General features: G+C 42.5%; 1 protein-coding gene across 5 annotated transcripts in view; it reads right to left on the bottom strand.

Annotated features, from left to right (window-relative positions):
* cpne5a (copine Va) overlaps positions 1-8,648 on the bottom strand; it is an 84,536-nt gene extending 75,888 nt beyond the window's left edge. For 2 of the 5 annotated variants that reach the window (XM_040047709.1, XM_040047710.1), the window contains exon 1: positions 8,067-8,614. In XM_040047709.1, coding sequence (XP_039903643.1) covers positions 8,067-8,176 — 110 coding nt within the window. In that variant the 5' untranslated portion in view covers positions 8,177-8,614. The other 3 variants (XR_005698268.1, XM_040047713.1, XM_040047711.1) reach the window with 3 other exon arrangements.
* Positions 8,649-22,226: the final 13,578 nt, after the last annotated feature.

The following is a 22,226-nucleotide window of genomic DNA, read 5'->3' as shown; positions in this document are numbered from 1 at the left end:
GAGGACATGACAAATGAGAGCCTGAGAAAGTCAAGTAAGACTGATTTACAGGAAGAAAACTCTCCATAATACATTAGAGACGGCGGAGAAAGCCGGGAGGTCAAACAGAAGGATGGTTTGCATTTCAAGTCTTCTCTGTCACTTCACTTTCTATTCTGCCTCATGGCTCTCTCTCTCTTTTGACAGACCACAGACCTCGCCTTTTCCATTACGGATCATGGGGTCCGTGGGACTATTTCCTGTCTAACATGCCCTTGAGCAGATGTAAAGGGTCAAAAGGTCGGAGAACAAAAAGGGGAATGTAAATAGTGCTACAAAGAAGAGGAATCCCATTATGTACAGTGAAATATTCAGCTTTTCCTTAAGGGTAATTAATTTTTTATAGCGCAAAAATTATGTATAGCATACCATATAGCAAAGCTCATCAGATAGCATGCATACAAAGGAGAACCTTCTCTGAGATTTAAGCAGAAACAAAAATGAAAACACAGCAGATGAAAATGTATGTGTGGCTTTGTTTTGCTGCATTTTGTCTGTATTTGGAGTCACGATCAGCGATACAGGTTAATGTTGCTTTTGTCGAGAGCTCTAAAACCTCCCCTCTGTTACATTAGACACACAATCTGGTCTCCTTATTAGTGAAACGCACATCTGCTGTCTTTCACTGTGATGGCACCAGGTGTCTTCTTTTCCTCCATCTGTTTAATTATTCAGTTTCTGCCTCGAATCTCTCCAGGTCGACAGTACCTGCAGCAGAGCACTCCCTGGGCAGCCATCTCACAGGCAGTGACAGGATCTCAGTCATAAACCTGCTCTTCTGCTCGTGTAATAAATGAGAAAGCACATACGCTGCAAATCCCTGTATCGGGTTGGCTTTTGCCATGTTGCTAATGTCCGATCTGGGAATAATAATGTTGCTAATTGCATACTGTGACAGCCCAGGGTTTGTGCAGAGAAAGATTCCTTTTACAAGAAGGGGAGGGAAATACAGACTGATATTATAGGGCTTATAACTCTTGGCAAAGCTCTTTGCACTGAGTCTAGTGTGAACTTGCGGCAATCCAAAAAAAGCACCAAGCTGCAGGCATACACTATCCAAATCACCTACAAAATGGCAATATAAAGCACTCTGAATTGTACTCTAGGCACCACACTGGGCACAGTAAAGAATCAGCTCATGCATATTTTGGCAACTGATCATTTAAACAGAGAGAAGACACTCTGCATGCATTCTGCCAAGTGTGGAGTGAAAAGAAAAGTGATGATGATCATTTACAAAGAAATGATATCACTAATTGAGGTTAGTGAAGCATCAGAGAGCTGCGAGCGCACCTTATAGTGTGGAAATAGAGAACTGTGGCTGCGTAATTGGTGGTGGACACATGTTGAGCATCAATAGGTGAAAGCAACACACAGCAGGTGGGTGGTGGTAAACCGTAATGAGCATGAAATAAGAAACACTAACTAATGCCGGGAGAAAAAAAGACGTAAGACCAACTTGTGACACACGCCTATGCACTCAAACACACACACACACTAATTGACTGGGTTGGAAATAAGTGTTCCATGTTTCTCAACAAATATCTTCCTCTATTTAATTTTATGAGATAAACGCTGTAATAAGCATGTCCATATTAGAGCCCGAACAGCATAGGGTTTAAAGACCAGTACCCACCAATATAGCACACAATATATTTTTACTTTCAGACACAAAAAACGTTTATTGCAAGTAGTTATTTGCCTGTTTATGCTCTGCCTAACTGCGCTCGGATCAGCTAATGGTTGAGTTGCCGACTGCCCTCTGGTGGACATACTGTGCGATGACAACAGTCGGAACATGGTTGAAGGGTGTTTCTCCCAACTGTTCCTTACTTTTATTTTTCATTTATCAGCTGTTGTAAATGTTTATGCTGATAGTTCAGCAAACTGCCAATACTGTATATGGCCCTAACAAAAAGACAAAAGGTCGCACTACAGACTTCAAGATTTATTTACTGGGAGTGGCCAGAATGGACAGGAATAGAAGTGAGTACATCAGAGGGACAGCTCAGGTTGAGCAGCTTGAAGACAAAGCTGAAGAGACGAAGCTGAGATGGGTACTTTGGACATCAGCACAAGAGGGATAGCGGATATACTGAGCAAAGGGTGTTGAATATGAAGCTGCTGGGCAGGAGGAAAAGAGGAAAACCTCTGAAGAGATTCATGTGTGTAGTGAAGGAGGACACAGATGGTTGGTGTGACAAGAGGATACTGGTGAAATGGGTGAGATGGAGGGAGATGATCAATCAACGCTGTGTTGACTGCTAAAAAGAGCAACGAAAGAAGACAAAGAAATAGAAGAAAAGCCCTGATGGGCTCGACCCTGTATAGCAAACCTTTCATTATTTTAACAGTCTCATCTCTGTAAGTCGACTTTTTCATCCAATCCACACTTATTACTGTTTTTATGACATCACTGTTCATAAATGTGGCCGGTTGCTTGAAGGAAGCCAGGATCCCCATTCTTATTCCCAACGAAATCTTTCTTTCTACCTAAACTCTGATTCATTAGTTGCCTCTCCACCTGGGGAAGAAAAGCAGTCAATAGCACAGCGGCAGATCTATTTAAACAAATCAGAGATGTGTGCACTGGCCCATATCCAAGGTTTCAAGGCATTCAAGACTTTATAAATTGAAATTTTAAACATCTTTTAACAATTGATTTTTTTGTTACTTTGTTGTAGAACTTTTTACTTCCTATGGCTTTAACCTGGGTTCAGCCTACTCAATCTGCTTAAAAACTACAACCTTACATGCTCCATTTGAAAGCTTCTAACACAGAAAAACCCATTTCAGTGAAAATTTGACTGAATTCCTCCACAAGCTTATAATCATTTGCTTGGTAGCGTGTAAAAATTTGACTGATAATCCATTTCCCAATAGAGAATACTAAATATATTTGTAATTAAAAAAAAAAAAAAGAAACACGCACAGAATTATGCATAGCTACCAAAAGCACACATTCTCACACATGTTGGCTGAAATGTCCCTTATGGCTACTGGATAACATGTCCACTCTAATGCAGAAACAGAAAAAATCCTCAGAGACGACAATAAGCTGACACTGAGTAGCTCGTTTAGCCCTTCAGCTAAGACTGCCAACGAGTGAAAGACCTTCAACATATGCAACGCAGTGTGGAGAAATCTTCACCGAGTAACCTGTCACACTTTGTGCAAATCTGCCACCAGCTCTCATTTTCCAGACACGATGTGATATTAGGTCAAATACGCCCTCACGACAAATCCTCCAACATACTCTGCTGACCCTTAAGTTTTTCGGAAAATAGTGACAAAAGCAGCTTGATGTTTCTGAGCCACTGGGGACTGCTTTGATCTCTTATTGCTACAACACACTCTTGACTTCCCCTGTCATTCCAATCAACACTTTCACATGAGGCAGGCAACATGCAGAGTGTTATAAACCTCTGGCATGGCACTGCAGTTGTGCTTCCATGGGATCCCCCTCTGCTGTCATACATCCCAAATGAGAATATATTAATAACACCGACACCACCACAAGCCAAGTGTCTGGGATCCAAATTCATTTTCACTATGTCAGGGGTTCATGCATAATTATCCGCTTCATCGGCCTGTGAGACTCGTCTGCTGCAATGTAACATCCACAAAAATGGGGAGTAAAAAAAAAAAATTTAAATCTGCCTCCTCTTGGCACCCTGGTGTCGTTTAGCCTTGATCACCAAAACAGATGTGACACATCATCCACAAACACAAGCCATCCAGTGAGATAAAAGCTGCAAGCTCGCCTCAGGTCAGTCTTAACCCAGATCACAATATGAAAAGCACAAGGAAAACGCTGCAAATTGAAATTTCTCTCTTACTCAGAGAGATCTTTTATTAATATTTTATGTTCTTACACAATGCAGACTGGTTCAGTTCAAACTTGCTGCCTGCCAGAGCAAAACAAAAGCATGTTTCAACCAGAAAAACCAGGTCACAGCTTTTACTAAATGGGTATCCAAGACTGAGTGAGAGTAGCAGCTATAAGAGCTATTAACATAACAACAGCAGCGAAGTTACACACCACGCCAACACATTCAAATAAACAAACGGTTGGTTACACAGCTCGAGTCCAAATTGCTCTGCTCGAGCAGTAGCTCTTGCTGCATCGAGCAGTGACACCAAACATCCTAATCGTCCTGATGATTTCATTACGCCTTCCCCTCTGCCGCAATGATTGTCTCGGGAAGAGACCAGATCCAGAGACAAGCCTCAAGTCTTCAGACTGACCTCGCGGGGACAGCAATCAGTGGCCCTGTGCGCCAGGGGAACCCCTCCTGCACAGGTTTGCCGCAAGACTGCTGGAAGTCATGTGGTCCCTGTGTGTTTCAACAGGTAATGAATCCCTCGGGTGATGAGTGGCACGGATGAGTTACCCCCCCTCCCTCCAGCTATGGAATGCATCGATTGAAGGCATTGCTACTCTAACGAATCTATGACAGCAAATGAATGGTTACAGGGAGGCACTAAAGCAACAGCAGGGAACAGAAGGGGATGGACGAGCTTGCAGTGTCTTTGTCTTTGTGAAATAGGTGAAGGGGGCTGATAAAGTTTGTGTTCAAGCTGTCAGGTGGGAGGTGGAGCACAGTGGAAAGGGAAGGCAGCTCTGTCACCCAGTTTTACTTGTAATCACCTACCTGGGTGTGCTTTGACGAGCCGAAGAGGAGCAGTAAATTTCTAGAATTGGCCCATGTTGGCAAATGGCAAGGAAATAAATAATAAACATTTGTCCTTCTGCTTGCTGGTGTCATTGGTCTATTGTGCTAAAACAATCAGAAAAAGGAGTTTACACCTCTGAAACAGCCACATGAAAGCCCTCATTCGTGCAACTTTGTTACACAACTTGCTTTCATATAAGCATAACAGACGAAGCCAAATGTTCAGTTTATAGCAAGAAACTTTTGATTAAGTATTTTAAAAAATGACCTTGATACCACTCTAGCATCCTTGCTGTTTCCATATCCCGCCTTGAAAGCACATGAACAGTGCGCAGTAAAATCGTCTACTCACAAGTGCATATTTTTTTTGTTTTAACGAAATAGTTTTATTATTCAGTCATTTCTAACTATATAAAAAAATGCGATGCCAAAAAAGTAATCATTCAGAAGCAGGATCCCCACCACCACCCCTCCGCCGCTGTGTTCTGATAAGGGTTGTAAACCTTTGTCAGGCTTGTCGAGCTTATCAGAATGATTCCCCTCCCTTGTTACGGTCACATAAGCGTAAAGGGTAAACACAACATTTACAAATCATTACTGGATTTATATGCACATTCTGATGAGCAAACGAGAAACTGGGGGTAAAAAATCTTCCTTAAATAAAGTTCAGCGTGTCAAGCCTTTAGCGGCTCTTCGGAAGGGGGGGGAGATTTTATTTGCTTTTTTTGTCTGTGTGCAAATTTCTTCCAGCATTCATTCCTAAAAGTGGAACCACAAAGTTAAAGCCCCAGTTTCCCTAAAGTCATTGTACATGGAAACTCTGAGACAGCCTGCTAAGCTGAGATATAGAGAGGGCACATTCTGCAGTCCACGAGGATTCACATTTACTCCTTTGCTCATAATTAAAGCAAACCACACGAACAACTTACAAAACATTCACCAGAGCTGCTTTAATATTAGCTAATCAACACATTTATTACTGCCACATAAGACTTGGAGGGGTCAACTTGTAAAAAACACCAGGGGACAACTGGTCCTAATCCAGTAAAATGTATTCACTTGACTGTGTTTGATAAAAGGCAGATGTAGGAAAAGAGGCTACTTGAGTTTGAAGAGCCATCTTATCACTGAGTTAGAGTGCAGTCCTCGCAGCTAAGAAGCAGATGCTCGGGGTATGGCTCACTGGTTGACCTGTGAGCAAAGCCAATCAGAGCCATAGACAGGGAACAATGTGCTATCACGGTGATATGCACTTGTTTTGATAAGCGGTTGTCTGCCTGAGTCCCTCTAGTTTGTCAGACGGGCTTGCTGCAATATTGGCAGAGGGTTATGAGAATGCCTGTAGGGCTGCACGGCACAGTTCAATTCCATGTGCGCTGCAATCTCAGAGCTCTCAGGCTTGCTAAATCAATTACACAGAGTTGTGGAGCCCGGGCTTCTCCCCTCATATAACACCAATTGTTTCTGTTTGCTTGCACTGGATAGATAAAATATACACTTCCTGATAAGTGGATAGAATAGCTGCGTGCATTGGTGTGTATTCTGCATGAGTTCAACTTTTGAGATGTCCACTGAAGCAGCTGTCAGAGGTCAGACTGCAGCAATCCCCGCAAGTCACAAAGAAGAACAGACAGCAACTGAAGCCTTTGCATCTAAAGCAGACGATGCTTCAAGGCCCCAGTGAAAGCAGGAATAAATTTTCCTTCTCCATCAAACTGAGTCCAAGAGCTAGTGTTTGGAGAGAAATTAATGACAAGGGCGCTGCAGATCAGAGCCTGGGGGCATCAACAGAGCCCTGGCTTAAAGCTCGGATGTCTGCAGGGAAAAAACAACAGCGTGCTCCAAGAGGGAAGCAACACAAGTCCAGCTGCTACTCGTACCAAACGCCCCACACTGGATAAAACCCACCCTAAGCTCCATGTCTGCCTCAAACGCAATCTTCCCACACACTCGAATTTACCACAGTTTTACACAGTTGACTATTTTTGTTGCATAAACAAGGGCTACAGCAGAATGCTCCCACGGGGCTTCATGCGGCTCAGCATCCTCAAACAAAAATCAATCATCATCTCGTCACCTGTCCGCCCAATAAAGGTCACCTGACACGTTTTTGAAATCTGGCTAATTAATATCCAGAATGTCACAAAAGGTCAGCTACATGCTAACGGCTTTGTTGGTTTTGTTAAGCTGTTTGTTGAACTCGCAAAGGTAAGATTACAAAGCTTATTTCAAATTAAAAATCACAGTTTTAAACAAGATCGACAGTTAATTCTCCTTCCGGGCAACTCACTGAGTAAATATTGCAGACGAGGGAAGAAAACAATGGCAGCGGGGTGTTTGGCTGATAAATCTCTCCCTTGTGGTTTTATTTACTTCATTTACATGCACATAACGATGTATGTAGCCGGGAGGTGAAAAGAGCTAAATACTGTGAAACAGGGCAACATGAGAGCTGGAGGGAGGCCATTGAAACACAGATTCACATCACATTTTATGAGCAGCTCTCATTGAAATTGCACCTCCTGCACGCTTAGGCTCTCATACGTCTCAGCATCATACTGTACATACTGTGCGTATACCTGCAACCAGCGCTGCCCCACCCTACCCAGTCGAGCAGGCTCCTGTCACATCCGTGGTATTTTTCCCGATGCATCTACTTTGGGATTCAGCTGAAGGCTGCTGGGAGGAAAAAACTGTTTAGTGTTCATCTTTACGTCTCGGTGACAAACTACAGTCGTTTCGGGGGAGCCTGACAAGCAGTTGCAGAAGCTGACACATGACACGCTGCCTCGGGGGAAACCTCTCGGGCACGCCAATAATAACTCCACGTCGCTCGGCATCTCCCGAGGCACGCGACTGGGCGCGTGCACAGCACACAGCGTCGTACCCGACCTGATTTATGGAAATAAGACACCAAAGTGCAAATCTTAGGGCGGAATATGCGTAAAGTTTGCATCGCTCTGGTTTCTATCACAGCATCTTTTGCTCACTGTAACCGGGGGAGGACATCACTGCAGTTCTAATTAGTCGCTGGGTGAATTTCTAATGATATATTTTTTTAACTGCTTAAAAATAATTTTTGCTTGTGGGTTTATTGGTGGGCTGGAAAGTTTTTTGTTGTTTAGCATGTTTATACTTCTTTTTAATGGGGAAATATTAAGCAGGGTTATTAAAAAAAACAATAAATAACAAAGTAAAAACATCAAAAAGGTAAATGACGCCTTAAAAATGAAAATAAAATGAAAAAATTACCAATTTAAGTGCTTCTCACAAAAAAATGTAGCCAAAAGACGCGCTAAGCTTCCCAAACCTGACGCAGACGGGGCAGCATCAGCACCCCGATGGACTCACCTGCAGGACACGGTTATCTCCACTTTGGTGGCCGGAATGCTTCCGCTGATGGGGTCGAAGTCGCGGACCGTTGCCGTGGCCTCCACTTTGTCCATAACGTCTCCCTCCATGCGTGCTGGAGACCCGGGCCAGCTCCACTGGCCGCGTGAGCCCCTTTGAACCTGGAGAGCCGAGGGTGGAGAGCCGGAGCGCGGCGGACGGGCGAGCGAGCGGGAGCGAACACGGTCCACACAAACCTCCAAAGTGCTGTCCGTCGGACGGGCAACAGCATGGAAAGTTTAATCGGGGGCTGCAGCGGTGAAGCGATTAATCTGGCTGAAGGAGGGGTGGGGGGGGTCACGTGCCCGGGACGCCTCAGCGCCAAACTCCGCGGTTTTCCAGGCAAAGACTGAGCTCTTCTGCCAGAGGAGCTTTGAAAAGTAAAAGACGTGAACTCCTCCCCTCCCGTCTGCATTCTCCTACACGCGGGGCTGCGACTACACTCTCACTCGTTGCAGATTCGAGCTGTAGATATGTGGCGGACGCCTTTTATGCTGGTCCAGATTGCTTTTTAAATCGAGTTACAGAAAATAAATAAGCACCGGAGGGCGCAAATAGCCTCGAATTCTATAGTGTATATAAATATATATATATATACATACATATATATATATATATTGTGAAATTTCCCTTTTGTTTCGGTTGTTTGGCTGTTCTGAAAATTAAACCCAAAGTAAAATGTTCAAAGACAAGTGTTAAAAGGACACGGGTTCCTTCAGAGATACCAGCTTTTACTTCTCACTGGAAGGCTGTTTGTTGCTCCTTCAGCATCTGGACAGCTCCTCAAACTCCTGCGGCTTCAATCACAGCCTCTTTCCTCATTTATCTTCATAAAAACAATTACAGTTTCGTTTTTTTTCCCTCCACACCTACAGAATATTCTTCTTCAGGAGTCTGCATGGGAGGCTGTGCTCTCAGGGGAGCTCCATTTGCATTTCATCATTATTCCTGATTGAACAACAAGAGGAAACCAGGAGAAATGCAACCTGTCAAAAGCTCAGTTCAAAGGTAGACTTCTGTGTATGTGTGCATGGTTGTGCAGATCTATGGGGGAGTTATGTCACAGTTATCAGTGATAAAAAGATTCCCTGCTCTCATACAAAAACTGCAAATTAAACTGCACATTTGCTACACAATGAAATGCCCACACGTGTACAAACTATAGCTATTTCAGCCATAGAGTCTGTATGTGGTCCATGCTATAGGCCATCCGTCATTGTGAGAGATCTACAAACAGTGGTAAGGCACCACTATTGCTACAGACTTGAGCTGATTGGGCGATGAGTGCTGCATATTTCGGACAAAGCACCACCAGAGCACAGATTCATCATTATTCATGTTCATTGTGTAATTAGGCTCCACAGTGGCCTTTGGTTGGCTGATTTCAAGCTCCCTTCTGAGCTCAGCTCCCTGCCACCTGCTGCGAGGCTCTCCTCTGATTCTGCCCACAGCCACCCCATTTCCTATAGCTCTGGCAGGAGTGCAATTACAACTGTGTGAACCCTCTCAGCAGGGAGTGGGGAGTGTGTGTGTGTGTGTTAGAGACAGCAGTGGCACCACCCACACCTGCTCTGCATCTGAGCATCAGCAGGCCAGCTCCAGCAGCACTGGTGAAACCGACACCAACAAGAACAAAAGGCTACAAGTTACTGTAACTATGTTTTGCATTTTTGCATTTTTATTTTGTGCAGCATAAAATAACTCGAGATAATGGCGACAGTACAGCGATCATTTTGCTTCACGTCATTTCCCTGATATCGCTACTTTTCAGACACTAACAGTATTTCAAATATTTACTCAAATATAGTCATACTAGTCAACATGCACATCTATGTAGATCTATTGCGACCAAGTGGAACATTAAACAACAGTTTTAATGTTAACTGCTGATTCTACCATCTACTGTACTGCACAATAGTTTTGGTTTAGTCATAGTGACTGTATAGTCATTGGTTTTGCCTGACATGTGCTAATCAACACAGATACCTAATCAGCCAATCACATGGCAGCAACTCAGTGCAATTAAGTATCTAGACACGATCAAGAAGACATGGCACATCAGCTTGGCATGGTTGTCTACTTTGCCGCTCCTGTCAGCTAAGAACAGGAAACTGAGGCTCACCAAAATTAAAGAATACTGGAGAAATGTTGACTGGTCTGATAAGTCTTCATTGTGCTGCAACATTCCGATGGTAGTGTCAGAAACTGCCATTAAAGTGTTCATCCTGCCCGTCCAGAGGTTTAGGCTGGCAGTGGTGGTGTAATAGTGTGGGGATATGTTTTTGCCACACTCTGGGCCGCTTAATACCAACTAAGAACTTAAAACAAACAACAGAATTAGAATGAAAAGAACAGAATTAGAATGAAAACAACGGAATTAGAATGTATAGAACAGAGTTTGAATGAAAGCAACATAATTCTAAAACAAACAATAGAATTTGAATAAAAACAACAGAATCTCAATGAAATGAACGGAATTAGAATGAAAACAACGGAATTAAAATTAAAACAACGGAATTTGAATGAAAACAACAGAATTTGAGAACACACAATGGAATTAAAATGAAAACAATGGAATTAGAATGAAAACAATGGAAATAGAATGAAAAGAACAGAATTTGAATGAAAACAGCGGAATTTGAATGAAAACAACGGAATTATAATGTATAGAACAGAGTTTGAATGAAAGCAACAGAATTCTAAAACAAACAATAGAATTTGAAGAAAAAGAGTAGAATTAGAATGAAATGACTAGAATTAGATTGAAAACAACGGAATTAAAATGAAAACGACAGAATTTGAATGAAAACAACAGAAGTTGAGAACACACAATGGAATTAAAATGAAAACAATGGAATTTGAATGAAAACTGCGGAAATAGAATGAAAAGAACAGAATTTGAATGAAAACAATGGAATTTAAAAACAAACAACAGAATTTGAATGAAAACAACGGAATTAGAATGTACAGAACAGAGTTTGAATGAAAACAACAGAATTCTAAAACAAACAATAGAATTTGAATAAAAAGAGTGGAATTTGAATGAAATGAAAAGCATTTGAATGAAAACAACGGAATTACAATGAACAGAACAAAATTTGAATCAAAACAACGAAATTTGAATGAAAACAACAGAATTTGAATGAAAACAATGGAAGTTTAAATGTCATAATCTACCTGAGTATTGTTGCTGACCATGTCCAATCCTTTATGGCCACAGTGAACACATCTTCTGATGGCTGCTTCAAACATGTCACGAAGTTCAAATCATCTCAAACTTGTTTCTTGAACACAACAGTGAGTTCACTCTACTCAAATAGCCATCACAGTCACCAGATCTCAATCCAGTAGAGCATCTTTGGGGATCTGTTGGAACGGGAGATTCACCTTATGGATGTGCACTCAATAAATATGCAGCAACTCTGTAACGCTATCATGTAAATCTCTTACCGAAATCTCTGAGGAATGATTCCAACACCTTTTTGAATCTATGCCATCTAGTATTGGTTAGAAAGCTTTCCAGCGTTTGAATTGTTTGTGCATCCTTATCGTTATTAAGTTATTGTTCCACTATTCAGTTTAATAATAGTTTTTGCCTGTAATGGAGATAAAAATCAACATTTAAATCCACTATTCTTACAAATGTCCTTCTCTGCTCCTCTTTTTCAATCAAGCGGCCAAAAACAACAGTTCATGCAGTGGTCATATGACACTGTAGCTGCTCTCTCGTGTGACTGTTCTCCTCTACGCCTACTTACATAGTGAAAGTAAGTATGGGGGACAGCAGTCACTGAACTGGACCTCCTGATCATGTTGGTGTCTTTTGGAGCATTTTTAATGTAACAGTATAACCATAAATAATGGCTTGCTGTGTGGTAAAGTCCACCCAAAAAGTTTGTGCTTCAGTTTGTCAAGTGAAAGTCTGGGATCTTATTAGTCAGCTACATTGCACCATTATAGTGTTTGAATGTGTCCATATTGGTTCATTCTTGTCTAAATGTGGTGACATCTGACTCAAAAAAAGATCAACAATGAGCTTTCAAAACGCTACAAGCACATCAGTGATCTCACAGTGACTGCGTCCAACTTTAATACACAGTCTGTGGTATAGAGTTAAAAATATGATGAACATGAACACCTGAAAAAGAAAGTGTTTGTTTGGAGTCGAAGACGAAGGCGAAACTTCGCCATTACATAACTGGACGAATGTTTTGTTTTTGTTTTTATGTTTTAATGGTCGTTATTTAGTTAAATCTGAATGTAGACATGATACAGATCATTTTAGATACTGACTGACTGACACTTTTTCAAGTATATAATTATCAGTGCTAAATAAATGTCTAAAAAACTCTTAAACCCCACTCACAGCACTTAGCTGAGTCACCATGTTTTAAGTCTTCTTCAGTGTCAAAGTAACTCATAAATAGTTGTTATTCCATGCAGTGGCACATAGCAGGAATGAATTAGGTATGATCAATTCAGCATACTTAATTCTCAAAACAAGGATTAAATATAATGGGCACCAAAATGAGGCCAACAACTCACTGAATCCAGCGCACTTCATTAGCTCCAATTTCCAGTTATGGAAAGAAAAGAGGAAGGAAAACATCTATCCATGGTGACAACTCTTATTGATCAATGCAATGTAATCTATACATACAGTGAAAGAGACAGTCAAAGAGACAGAAAGTCAAATCCCATTTTTCAAACCTGTTATCCTGCCCGAGTGTGTCTGCAGAGATACAGCCTTCTCCTGTGTTTGAAAAATCTGTAGTCACCATTTAGCATTCAAATAAATATTCTTATCTAAGAGACATACACATTTCATTTTGTGTTTTTAAAGGAGTAAAACCGGCTCGTCTATTCTGTTATCAGCTGCTCCAGCAGGATGCAGGATACTTAAGACTGGGTGGAAAAAACAGAAAGTTAAAGCTAGTAGTTTCTGCTCCATGAAGTATATTTTAAATTAGCAAATCCCCAACAAAGCCGCATGCTTCATGACGACTGGGGGCCGCCAAAGATTGCATGTATTTAACTATGTTTATTGACTCAAATTTTACTTTTCTGTGTGTGTTTTTATGATAACAGTGAAAAAAATAGATTTTTATTATTTAAATGACAAAAGTGAGTAATCTGTGCTGTTGAGAGTTTTGTAAAATTCCACTATTCATCCTGCTTTTTACCCCTCTGGTGTCAAATACCTTCAGAAACAGGTGATTGTACATAGAGTACCTGCTAAACAGTACAAAACAAATCATTGACACACAAACACCTGAAGAATAAACCAAAACAATGAGAAATTAAAATGCTTCATACAGCTACAGCTATGGATTTATCATAAAGGCGCCCATTTCACAAAACGCAGGCTTGTTTGATTAATTAAATTTATATTAAACAGAGCTCTGAGCACAATTTTCAGTGTGGATCTTCTGCTTGGTATTAATTTTTCTACTGTGATAGCGCTGCATTTCCTAAAGGAGGAATTTGTATATTTGTTATACCACTAAATGTTATGACATCAGTGCATCTGCGCTGCTGGCATTTCCTGTTTTTGTGAAATGACTTACAATAAAGACAGAGCACTCTCGAGAGTCTGTAATACCAACTTTTATTGTGCAGTCTGAAAACATTCCATGCATTTGCTTTGAAATGAACATCTCTGAAGCAACCCACTGTAAATTTACAGCAGATGAACTACTGGAAACAATTCCCAAGTTCCTGGTTGCTAACGGCGGCATTTTGCCTGTTTGAGTTTTAGGTCTTGATTCCATTTTTTTGCCTCTCTGTCGATTAGCAAACACTTTTCAAGGACAACCGTGCCATCTGTGCAAAAAGTTTGTCGTGTTTTAGAAAGAAAAAAAGAAACACTGAATGAATTCACTTAATTTCAGTTCATCTTTCCTTTCTTGTGGAAAATAAATGTCTAATGCACTGAGGCACAAATTTGCAGCCTTCTGGCATCAGGCGAGAGCAGCGCGAGATGGAGAAGAAATACTGACAGCAGAGCTTCTTGCAATCACCAAAATCTGTTTGTGTGAGGCTGTTTGCACTAAAAAAAAAATGTGTTGATGCATCTGTTTTTGTATTTTTACCTTGCTTAGTGCTGTTGTTTTCTAACTATGTTTACACAGTCGCCTCAGTTGCTTTGCACAGTGCCTTCCCTTTGACTACAGCGCTTGTTTTTTAACCTCGTCTGATGACAAGTGTTAGACGTGGCTTTTAGTGCTTTGTGCACAGGGATGTTGCTTTGTATTCTTTTTGGCTAATTATGTGTCTTTTAGCTAAAATAAAACGTCCATGCTCACTTAGTAGTCTGAGTAATCTAGGAACTGACAACTACTGATTGGTCAATCTATGTCCCTGCAGCTACAACATGCCTGTCACTTCATTTAGAATTCACGGGGAAAACCTGAACTAACAATTTGTGCTGGCAGCTCTAGAAAAGCACAGGAAGCATCTCCTATTTGTGTAGCATCTTTTAACATGAACCCTGAATCTCCTAAAAGACTAAAAGGAAAGCTTCTCCCTTTCATCACATAAATCATCGCCTCTGTGCTGAGCTGGAAACACATTTGTCATTCGCCGTTTCAGACCATCCGATCACTTTGTCAGTGCTGTTTCCTTCCTCTAAAGAGAAGGAAACAGGGGAGTATTAGATCCCTCTGGTGCAATGATGTTCAGGTTACACTTAGAGGAGGTGTGTGTGTGTGTGTGTGTGCGTGTGTGTGGATATCAACTCATACATAACAGTACAAATGAACAATTGAAGCCAACTGAAAAATTGTGTTTAGTCCATTTCTACTCTGCTGCTCCGTCCAATTGAGCTGCACTGATGTGAGGTGGTTTCACTTAGCATGCCGATGGGAACAATGAGGGATTTTGGCTCATTCATCTTCTGTGTGTCGAAGAAAACCACAGAGGGCATCACGGGACTGGTGCGCTCTGTGCATATATATGCATGACATAGATGTGTATGTGTGTGTGTGCCACCATCATTGTAGCAGGGATTCATCCGTTACACCGATTGAGCCAAGAAATGTGATGTCTCCAGCCGCTCTTCCACCATCGCTGAAAATCAGGGGACAGAAAACAGGCTTGTTTTACTGTATTGAAGCCCTGCCAGTCCCCTGTCAGGGGGTTCATTACACTGAGACAGAGATGCAAGGTCCTATAAAGTGAAGGCATTCCTTATTATAGAGCACAGTTAGGAGGTTTCAGAGTCTTGTAAGTCAAGGCTGGAACCAGCTGCAGAATTCACAGATAATGTCAGGCCAGTCTCCGGTGATAACAGGTTGAGAATTACAGCCACGGATACCTTTGTAGTTACGTAAGCGTGTTTTGAAAAGCTCAGGGTTCGCAGGTTTGTGTCTCTGTGGTTTCTGCTTTGAAATGTTGCGCACGTACAGTAACACGGGGTAATTTATTCCAATCATTTTCTGTCCAAAAGAAAAATGAACAGAAAGAAATAACTGGATTTATTGAGAGCTGTCATGCATACAGGGATCATATAACCTTTCATAATTCCCAAGTGTGATTGCAAGTGGTAGAAAAAAAATGCTTGCACATTTTAATAAAAGAAAATAATGCTGGGGTCATTCCTCATATCCTCTGACAGATCTGTTCCTTAGGCAGCTGAGACAGCTGGGAGGACTCGGATGTGCGGCAGACATTTTTTCTCTCTTTCACTTCATACCCAAAGGAAATTTTAACTTTGAACTCAGCTTGTGGATTGTATTATTAATGCAGATCATGTACACAGCCACGGCAGTTTGTAGCACAGGCTATGAAATTTGTCAGCTGTTGTAATTTCTTTTGTAATGATCCTGGAGAGAGAGGAGAGCAGAAAACAGCAGCAGCAGCCCTGCACTGCACACCCACCTTACCTCAGACACCACTGAAGGGTCACTGGGATACGTGAACCACAGCGGGCCACGGTCGAATCTTTGCCTTTTTATTTTTATCTCTCGCTTATTTGTCTCCAGGGACTCTGCGTGGTTTGCAGGTATGCTTTCCCCCCCCCACCAACAATAGAACGACTCTGGCGGCCTTCTCTCTGGCAGCGTACGACATCGCTCCACCATTTTTGTGAAAATATGTTTCACATTCTGTTTGCAGAGCGGTCAGATTGTCCAATCAATGAATCCAGTTGCTGTATTTAAATGCCAAGCTGTAAGAGACAGAAACGATCCCTAGAGAAGTCATTTAGGGCTCGTCGGCTTGATGAGCCGCCTCCCTCTGAATGCCAAGAATGCATAAACTTGTTGGAGACATAATCTGGAAAAGTTAGGGTTCCTCGCATCTGAGTACCTCTTGAGGGTTTCTCTGAATAGCGTGGTGTTGCCGCATGCCTCCTTGCTTCACTTCACAGGCAACTCATCATCCACCAGCAGCCTGACCTAGATCCTGCCATCCCTGTGCTCAGTTCGTATACATATTCATTGGGCTCTCTTAATCATAAGACAGCCCCTTGAGCGGAAGAGAAAACTCTAATTAGTTGCTATCATCCGATGGCAGCTCATTGGGCTCCGTTTGTCTTGCCTGTCACATGTTTTTGTCACTGTGTGTTGGTGCGGTTGTTTCGAGGCCGGTTGTCGTCTGCCATAACTGCGGTCACTTGCAAAATAAGGGTTATGATGCACCTGAAATCCAATTACAAGTATGTTGAGGCACGCTTGATACTGTCTCTTCAGTAGTAGTAGTAGTAGTAATAGTAGTAGTGCTTCAGAGACTCCACCACGTGACCGTCATAATGGAAAGGCTAGGGTTTGTAGCTGCCTACTCTCAGAGAAATCCATGAAGGGTGCTCAGCTTCTTCAGAGTGTGTTACTCTTCTCTCCTTGTCCAGAAACCTCCAGAGTTTTCTGTGTAAATAAGACCCTGGATTTAATTTAGCTTAATTGGTTTTAATATGCATCTTGGGCCCTCAGATCATGAGTGGACACATTCAGTGCAAGCGTTAATGACCATCAAGCTGCCTTGTGAATCAGTTACATAAGCCTCTTCAGTAATCCTCCTTGTCCTGACCCCACCCTAACAATGATACTGTAAAAATGTCCGTCTTGTCTTGTGCCCGCTAGCAAGTTGCAAATGACTTTGTCCAGCGAGCAGTAGCTGGAACGGGTCATGCTAAACAAACTACATGCTTGGTTCACAAGGAACAGTCGAAACAGTACTTTTGTGACAGTCTTTGTGTTGTGATTCCACGGGAGAAGACTGAGATACAGGGACACTGAGATAGGATTAATAAACAAAAAATGAGCTTTTAAGGACCAATGCAACAAAATCCAGAAACAAACTAAGTCCAAACACTGATCCAGGATTCGTAAGGAGCACAAAATGTAAGGGGAGAACAAACCAGACAGAAAACAGGCAAAGTGGCATCTAACAGGGGGAGAAACAAGACCCTGAAAGCCCAATGGACTCAGGTGACACTATTAAGAGAGGCAGACAAGTCAGACAGTCATTACCACAATAAAATAGGAAGTCACAGTGAGGAAAGACGAGAAAACTAACATACTGGTTAAACAGAAAAGGTCAAATACAAGGAAACCCTCAGAAAGCAACACACAATGTCCATTAAATTAGAAACAGGAGCCCAAACTCAAATACTAGACCTCGACTTTCTGGTGGAAGTGATACTGAAAGCAAAGAAATACGTATACAATCACATTTTAAAACCAAGTGAGGGGGGTTGTCTTGGAGGATGTTAACATCCTTCTTCCCTAAAGTCGTGGAATTTACGAAAGAAGCAACAACAGAAACAGCAGAGGCCGAGCTGAAAATGTACTCGAAGCATCTTCATAGCATTCTTTGTAACATCCTCTGTGTTTAAGTGTCGTTGTCCGTCAAGCTATATCTGCGTGAAATTTTTCAACCACAGATTATTACAAATCATACCAGACTGGTTTTAATTTGATGTGTAGCACTTCTCTGGTTAAGAAAATGAATTTGACATGTAAAACTGCTTGAGTGCATCTTTCAGTTGCATATCATGGAGGACAAGCCACCTTCCAGGAAGCTCAGGTGTGCAAAAGATGAGACACAGACGAAGAGGATGGAGACGAATACAATTCTCAACAAAAGTCAAAACACTCAGAAAGAACTACACTGAAATGAGGTGAATAAAAGAGAGCAGTTCTCCTATCAGCCTAAAGTTTGACAGAAACAGACGTGTTAGAGGGCTTAATGAAAAAAAAATCCTAATATCTTCAAAGGCTGCAAAAGTTAAAATGCCAGAAAGACAAACAAAGCTGACGGCTTCTTGTTATTTTCTGATGAAAGAATTCAAAAAGAAAAAAATAAACACACAAGTTTGTGTGCTTCTTATATATGTGAGGACATCAATCCCTGAAAGAAATGAATCCACTCTTCAGTTCCCTTCTTCTCCAAAGAGTTTTTTAGCATCTTTAATCTCTTTCCCAATTTTTATCATTTCGGTTCACTCTCGCCTCTCTTCTTTGCATCGTTTTTGCCATTTGCTATCCCATACTACACCTTCCTACTTCCAGATTGCAGAAACATTAGCCAATTGAACGTAGTGGATGTTTTGGCCTCTGGAGAGGAAGATCTGTCTTCCAGGAATTGGTGAAACCCTAAAACGTTGCTAAAAAGAGAGTTAATATTGTACTTTAAATACTAAATCTCATGTGGGCAAAAATTCAACCACAAATGATCATTTTACCCATCAAGTTTTGGGTTTTTTTAAGGCTCTCCGGTGGACTGTCTGTCATTGTCTTAAAATAAAAAGACCCTCAAACCTCAAACAGGCTGCTTACGATACAAAACACAACTAAACCTGCCCCAAAGAAATATTGAGCGGAGACGGCTTCTATCTCAGAATGAATCTTACAAAAACAGAAGTGCAATAAAACATGCGCATACACACTTGTCACTATTTGTCATCGTCCACAAAGCTGCTTTTTCTTGTCAGGGGCTGAATTGTTAGAAATTCCTGCCTGCCCGCATCCACGGCAGACGTTACTGTGTCCAGTGGAAATCAATGAAATAAAATGAATTGAATTACTTTGGAGGCTGGGAGCCTGGGAGAAATGTATCATCTGCTGAATTATAGTCCACAGCATCATCTACGTTTTGCATTGCAGCGTCGTCGTGCCACAGCAGCACACTTGTTATCAGCCTGCTTCAGGATGCAAAGTGAAGGAAGCGCGGCTGTTCATCTTTAACAAAATCTGAATAATTTAGATGTTTGATAAAAATAAAATTGCCTTCAGTGGCACCATCACAGACTGGGCTACAACTTAAAGTGAGAGAAACGAGGGGCCTCCCACCCAGAGCACTTTCCAAAAGCATTTTGACCTCATCTATTTGTTCAGTAAGCACTGAGTCTATTCTCAAATGCTGCACCCATGTAGCCTCGTGCCCCTGCAGCGCCAAGAGGCAGGGATACTATTCTCTAGCACCCTGATCAAAGTTTGCTTTCCACTGTGGGTGGGAGGGACTTTTATCACAGTATTTTCTCACAGCTATATTCATGCAAATTATTGCACTTGTTCCCTGTGCACTGTGTGCAGAACGGCCGGGAATGACTACACAGAAAGAGTTATATGTGAACATTTGCTGTGTAAGGCTCACAACAGGTAACCACCAATGGCTCACTGAGGGGAAATAGCTGGATTCCTCCCACACAGAGATCAGACGCAGGTGCAATGGAGCACTGCTGAGCCAGAGGAGGACTAACAGTGCTGCACACATCCCTGAACATTATCAAGAGTGATCTGCTTGCTAAGTAGAAAAAAATCTGAAGAGTCCTGTGGTACGAGACTAAACACCACTGTGGCTGGTTGTTGTCTTTTGCACTGCAGCAGCGTGCAGTGGTGTGAACTGTTTTTGGAGTGGAACCTGTATGTGTGTGACAGCATGATTAATGTGACTCCCCACCCTCGGTGTTATTCGACCCTCGTGGCTCTCACATATGGATAATGAGGAAAGCCTGCCTTGCCGGCTGAAGCAACCTCCTCCCCTGCTCTCCATGCATAGACCCTCTGGTGCAACCATCACAGCCAGAGGATGCTCCAAGCAGGATCTGCCATTATGGTTTTCCTCATTACAGGAGCAGCGTGATTTTTAAGAGTTGATGGGCATATGTGTGCACACAGGGGCCCAAGGAAGTCATTGCTGGCAGGCCAAAAAAATAAAGCACTCATCAGTGGAGAGTACTGGTAGCAGTACAGGCTTGCTGTGGACTCGTTAACGTCAACAGTCCCTTGAGCTATTCCTTACTACCAGCAGCTGCCACTTGACAACTTCCACTGAAATGACAGCTCGCTCGCCTCCGTCGTATTCCACAATCAAATGAGCGAAGAGGCGATGAAGTGAAAGGGACTCATTGCTTACTTACAGCGAAAGCTTTTCTTCATTCGCACAATGTTTACAGTTTGTCCTTCACACTTTCCAAAATTTGATTGTCGCCCCCTTAGGCTGGGATTACAGAGTCAACACATTTACATTGCCATTGTACCTTCTGAGATGTCACACACATATAGAGTTCAGTGTCACATGTGTTTAGCATCTGTACACTGTAACTGCCTGTGAGTTAAAAAAAACCAACAAGTGTCTGGTAGAGTGCTTTGAGCTCCATAAACAGATAGCCTGTATGGTAAAGCAGCGTTTCTGCACACCTTCAGCTCCTGCCACATTACTGCAATAAATCAGCTCACAACGCAAACTTCAAGTCAAGTTGGGGTTCTGGAGGGCACTCTGTCTGTGGGCTGGGGTTCTGGCTGGTGTGTTGCCAGGGTTGCAGGTTGGTGCATGCACTGGGGCCACGCCCAGAAGCCTTCAGTGCACTGGTTGAACAGGGAGGGCCCTTTAGCTGCCAGGGAGGTTTTTACCATCTTTTGCAGGTGCTCTCTACCCTTGAGGAGACCACTCTGCAGGCGGGAGGTCGATGGACGCAACCTGGGAGTCTATTGTCTTATTTAGTCCAGGAGTTGACAGAATGTTGGGTGGGTGTAGTTTTTCCATGATACCACCACACATGCAGGGTGTGCAGGTGCAGGTGCATCACTGAGGTGCGGGGGAGGGCCTCCTTCTCTGTGCCCTCATGGCCGTCTGTGTCTTAATTTTACTCCACAACTTAGACACTCTCATTACTTACATTCTCATGACAAGTACATATAGGGCACTGGGAATGGACACACTAAACAACGTTCGGAGGGCTTGTTCATTCATTCAGCCAACAATGTGGTGCCGGTGCCCCCATTGAGGGTTCTTGGGAGGGTCCATGCTGATGCCAGTTGCTGTCTGGCAGGAGCTGGCCGTCTGGTCAGGGTCTGGGCTGGTGGCTGCTCTGTTGCTGCAAGCACCGGGACTGTCTGCTTGTTTCCACCCCAGAGTGAATGGGACCATCTACTGGGTGTGGGGGCTGATTGCCCCTATGGGGGGTATTGGTGCCTGGACCTGGGAGTATAGAGTGTGTATGAGGAGTGTGAGTATGGAATCCATTTCTATGTGTCTCTCACTTGAGTGTTTGTGTGAGTGTTTGTGTGCATGAGGGTGGGAATGCATGTTTGTGTCTGTGTGTCAGCTCAGGTCTTAAACCCCCCCTCCCTGTTGTAGATTCTCTCCTTTTCTTTGTCTATCGCTCTTTTTCTCCTCTATTTTTCTCTCCCTGTCCTTTCCTTCCATTATTAACTTTTCCCTCCTTTTCCACCCCCAGTCTTGTCCGTTATGGTTGTAATAATCCAAAATAAAAAAATCCTAATAAAGTTTTAATCAAATATGACAATCAAGTGGACCATTATAGCGAAGGCAGTAATGCTCTACTTGTGAAAGTAACTCTGTCAGTTTTTAGCCTTCAGACAACAATTCTGATTACTACAATGCCAGACAGGACGAGGGGGGCAGGGGGGAGAGGGAGAAAGGAACTTCTAGCAGATGCACAAATATGCTGTGTGTGAAGCGAACACGTTGCGAGAATGAGAAATGTCTTTGCATATGCAGAAACTTCCTTTTGAAGCAACATCCTGTCATCGCCGTTTACATGAGCTGGCATCATCATCAGTCACTGTTTCATCAGCATTCGATGCAAATAATGTTTGTTTGGATAACATCCGTCTGAGGAACCGTATTGCAAATGTGTGAAGATGAGCTAGCAAGGCA

Source organism: Simochromis diagramma, unplaced genomic scaffold (assembly GCF_900408965.1).
Source record: "Simochromis diagramma unplaced genomic scaffold, fSimDia1.1 OVJJ01000387.1, whole genome shotgun sequence".
In the NCBI taxonomy this organism is placed as follows: domain Eukaryota; kingdom Metazoa; phylum Chordata; class Actinopteri; order Cichliformes; family Cichlidae; genus Simochromis; species Simochromis diagramma.
This window is presented reverse-complemented; position numbering and strand designations above follow the sequence as displayed.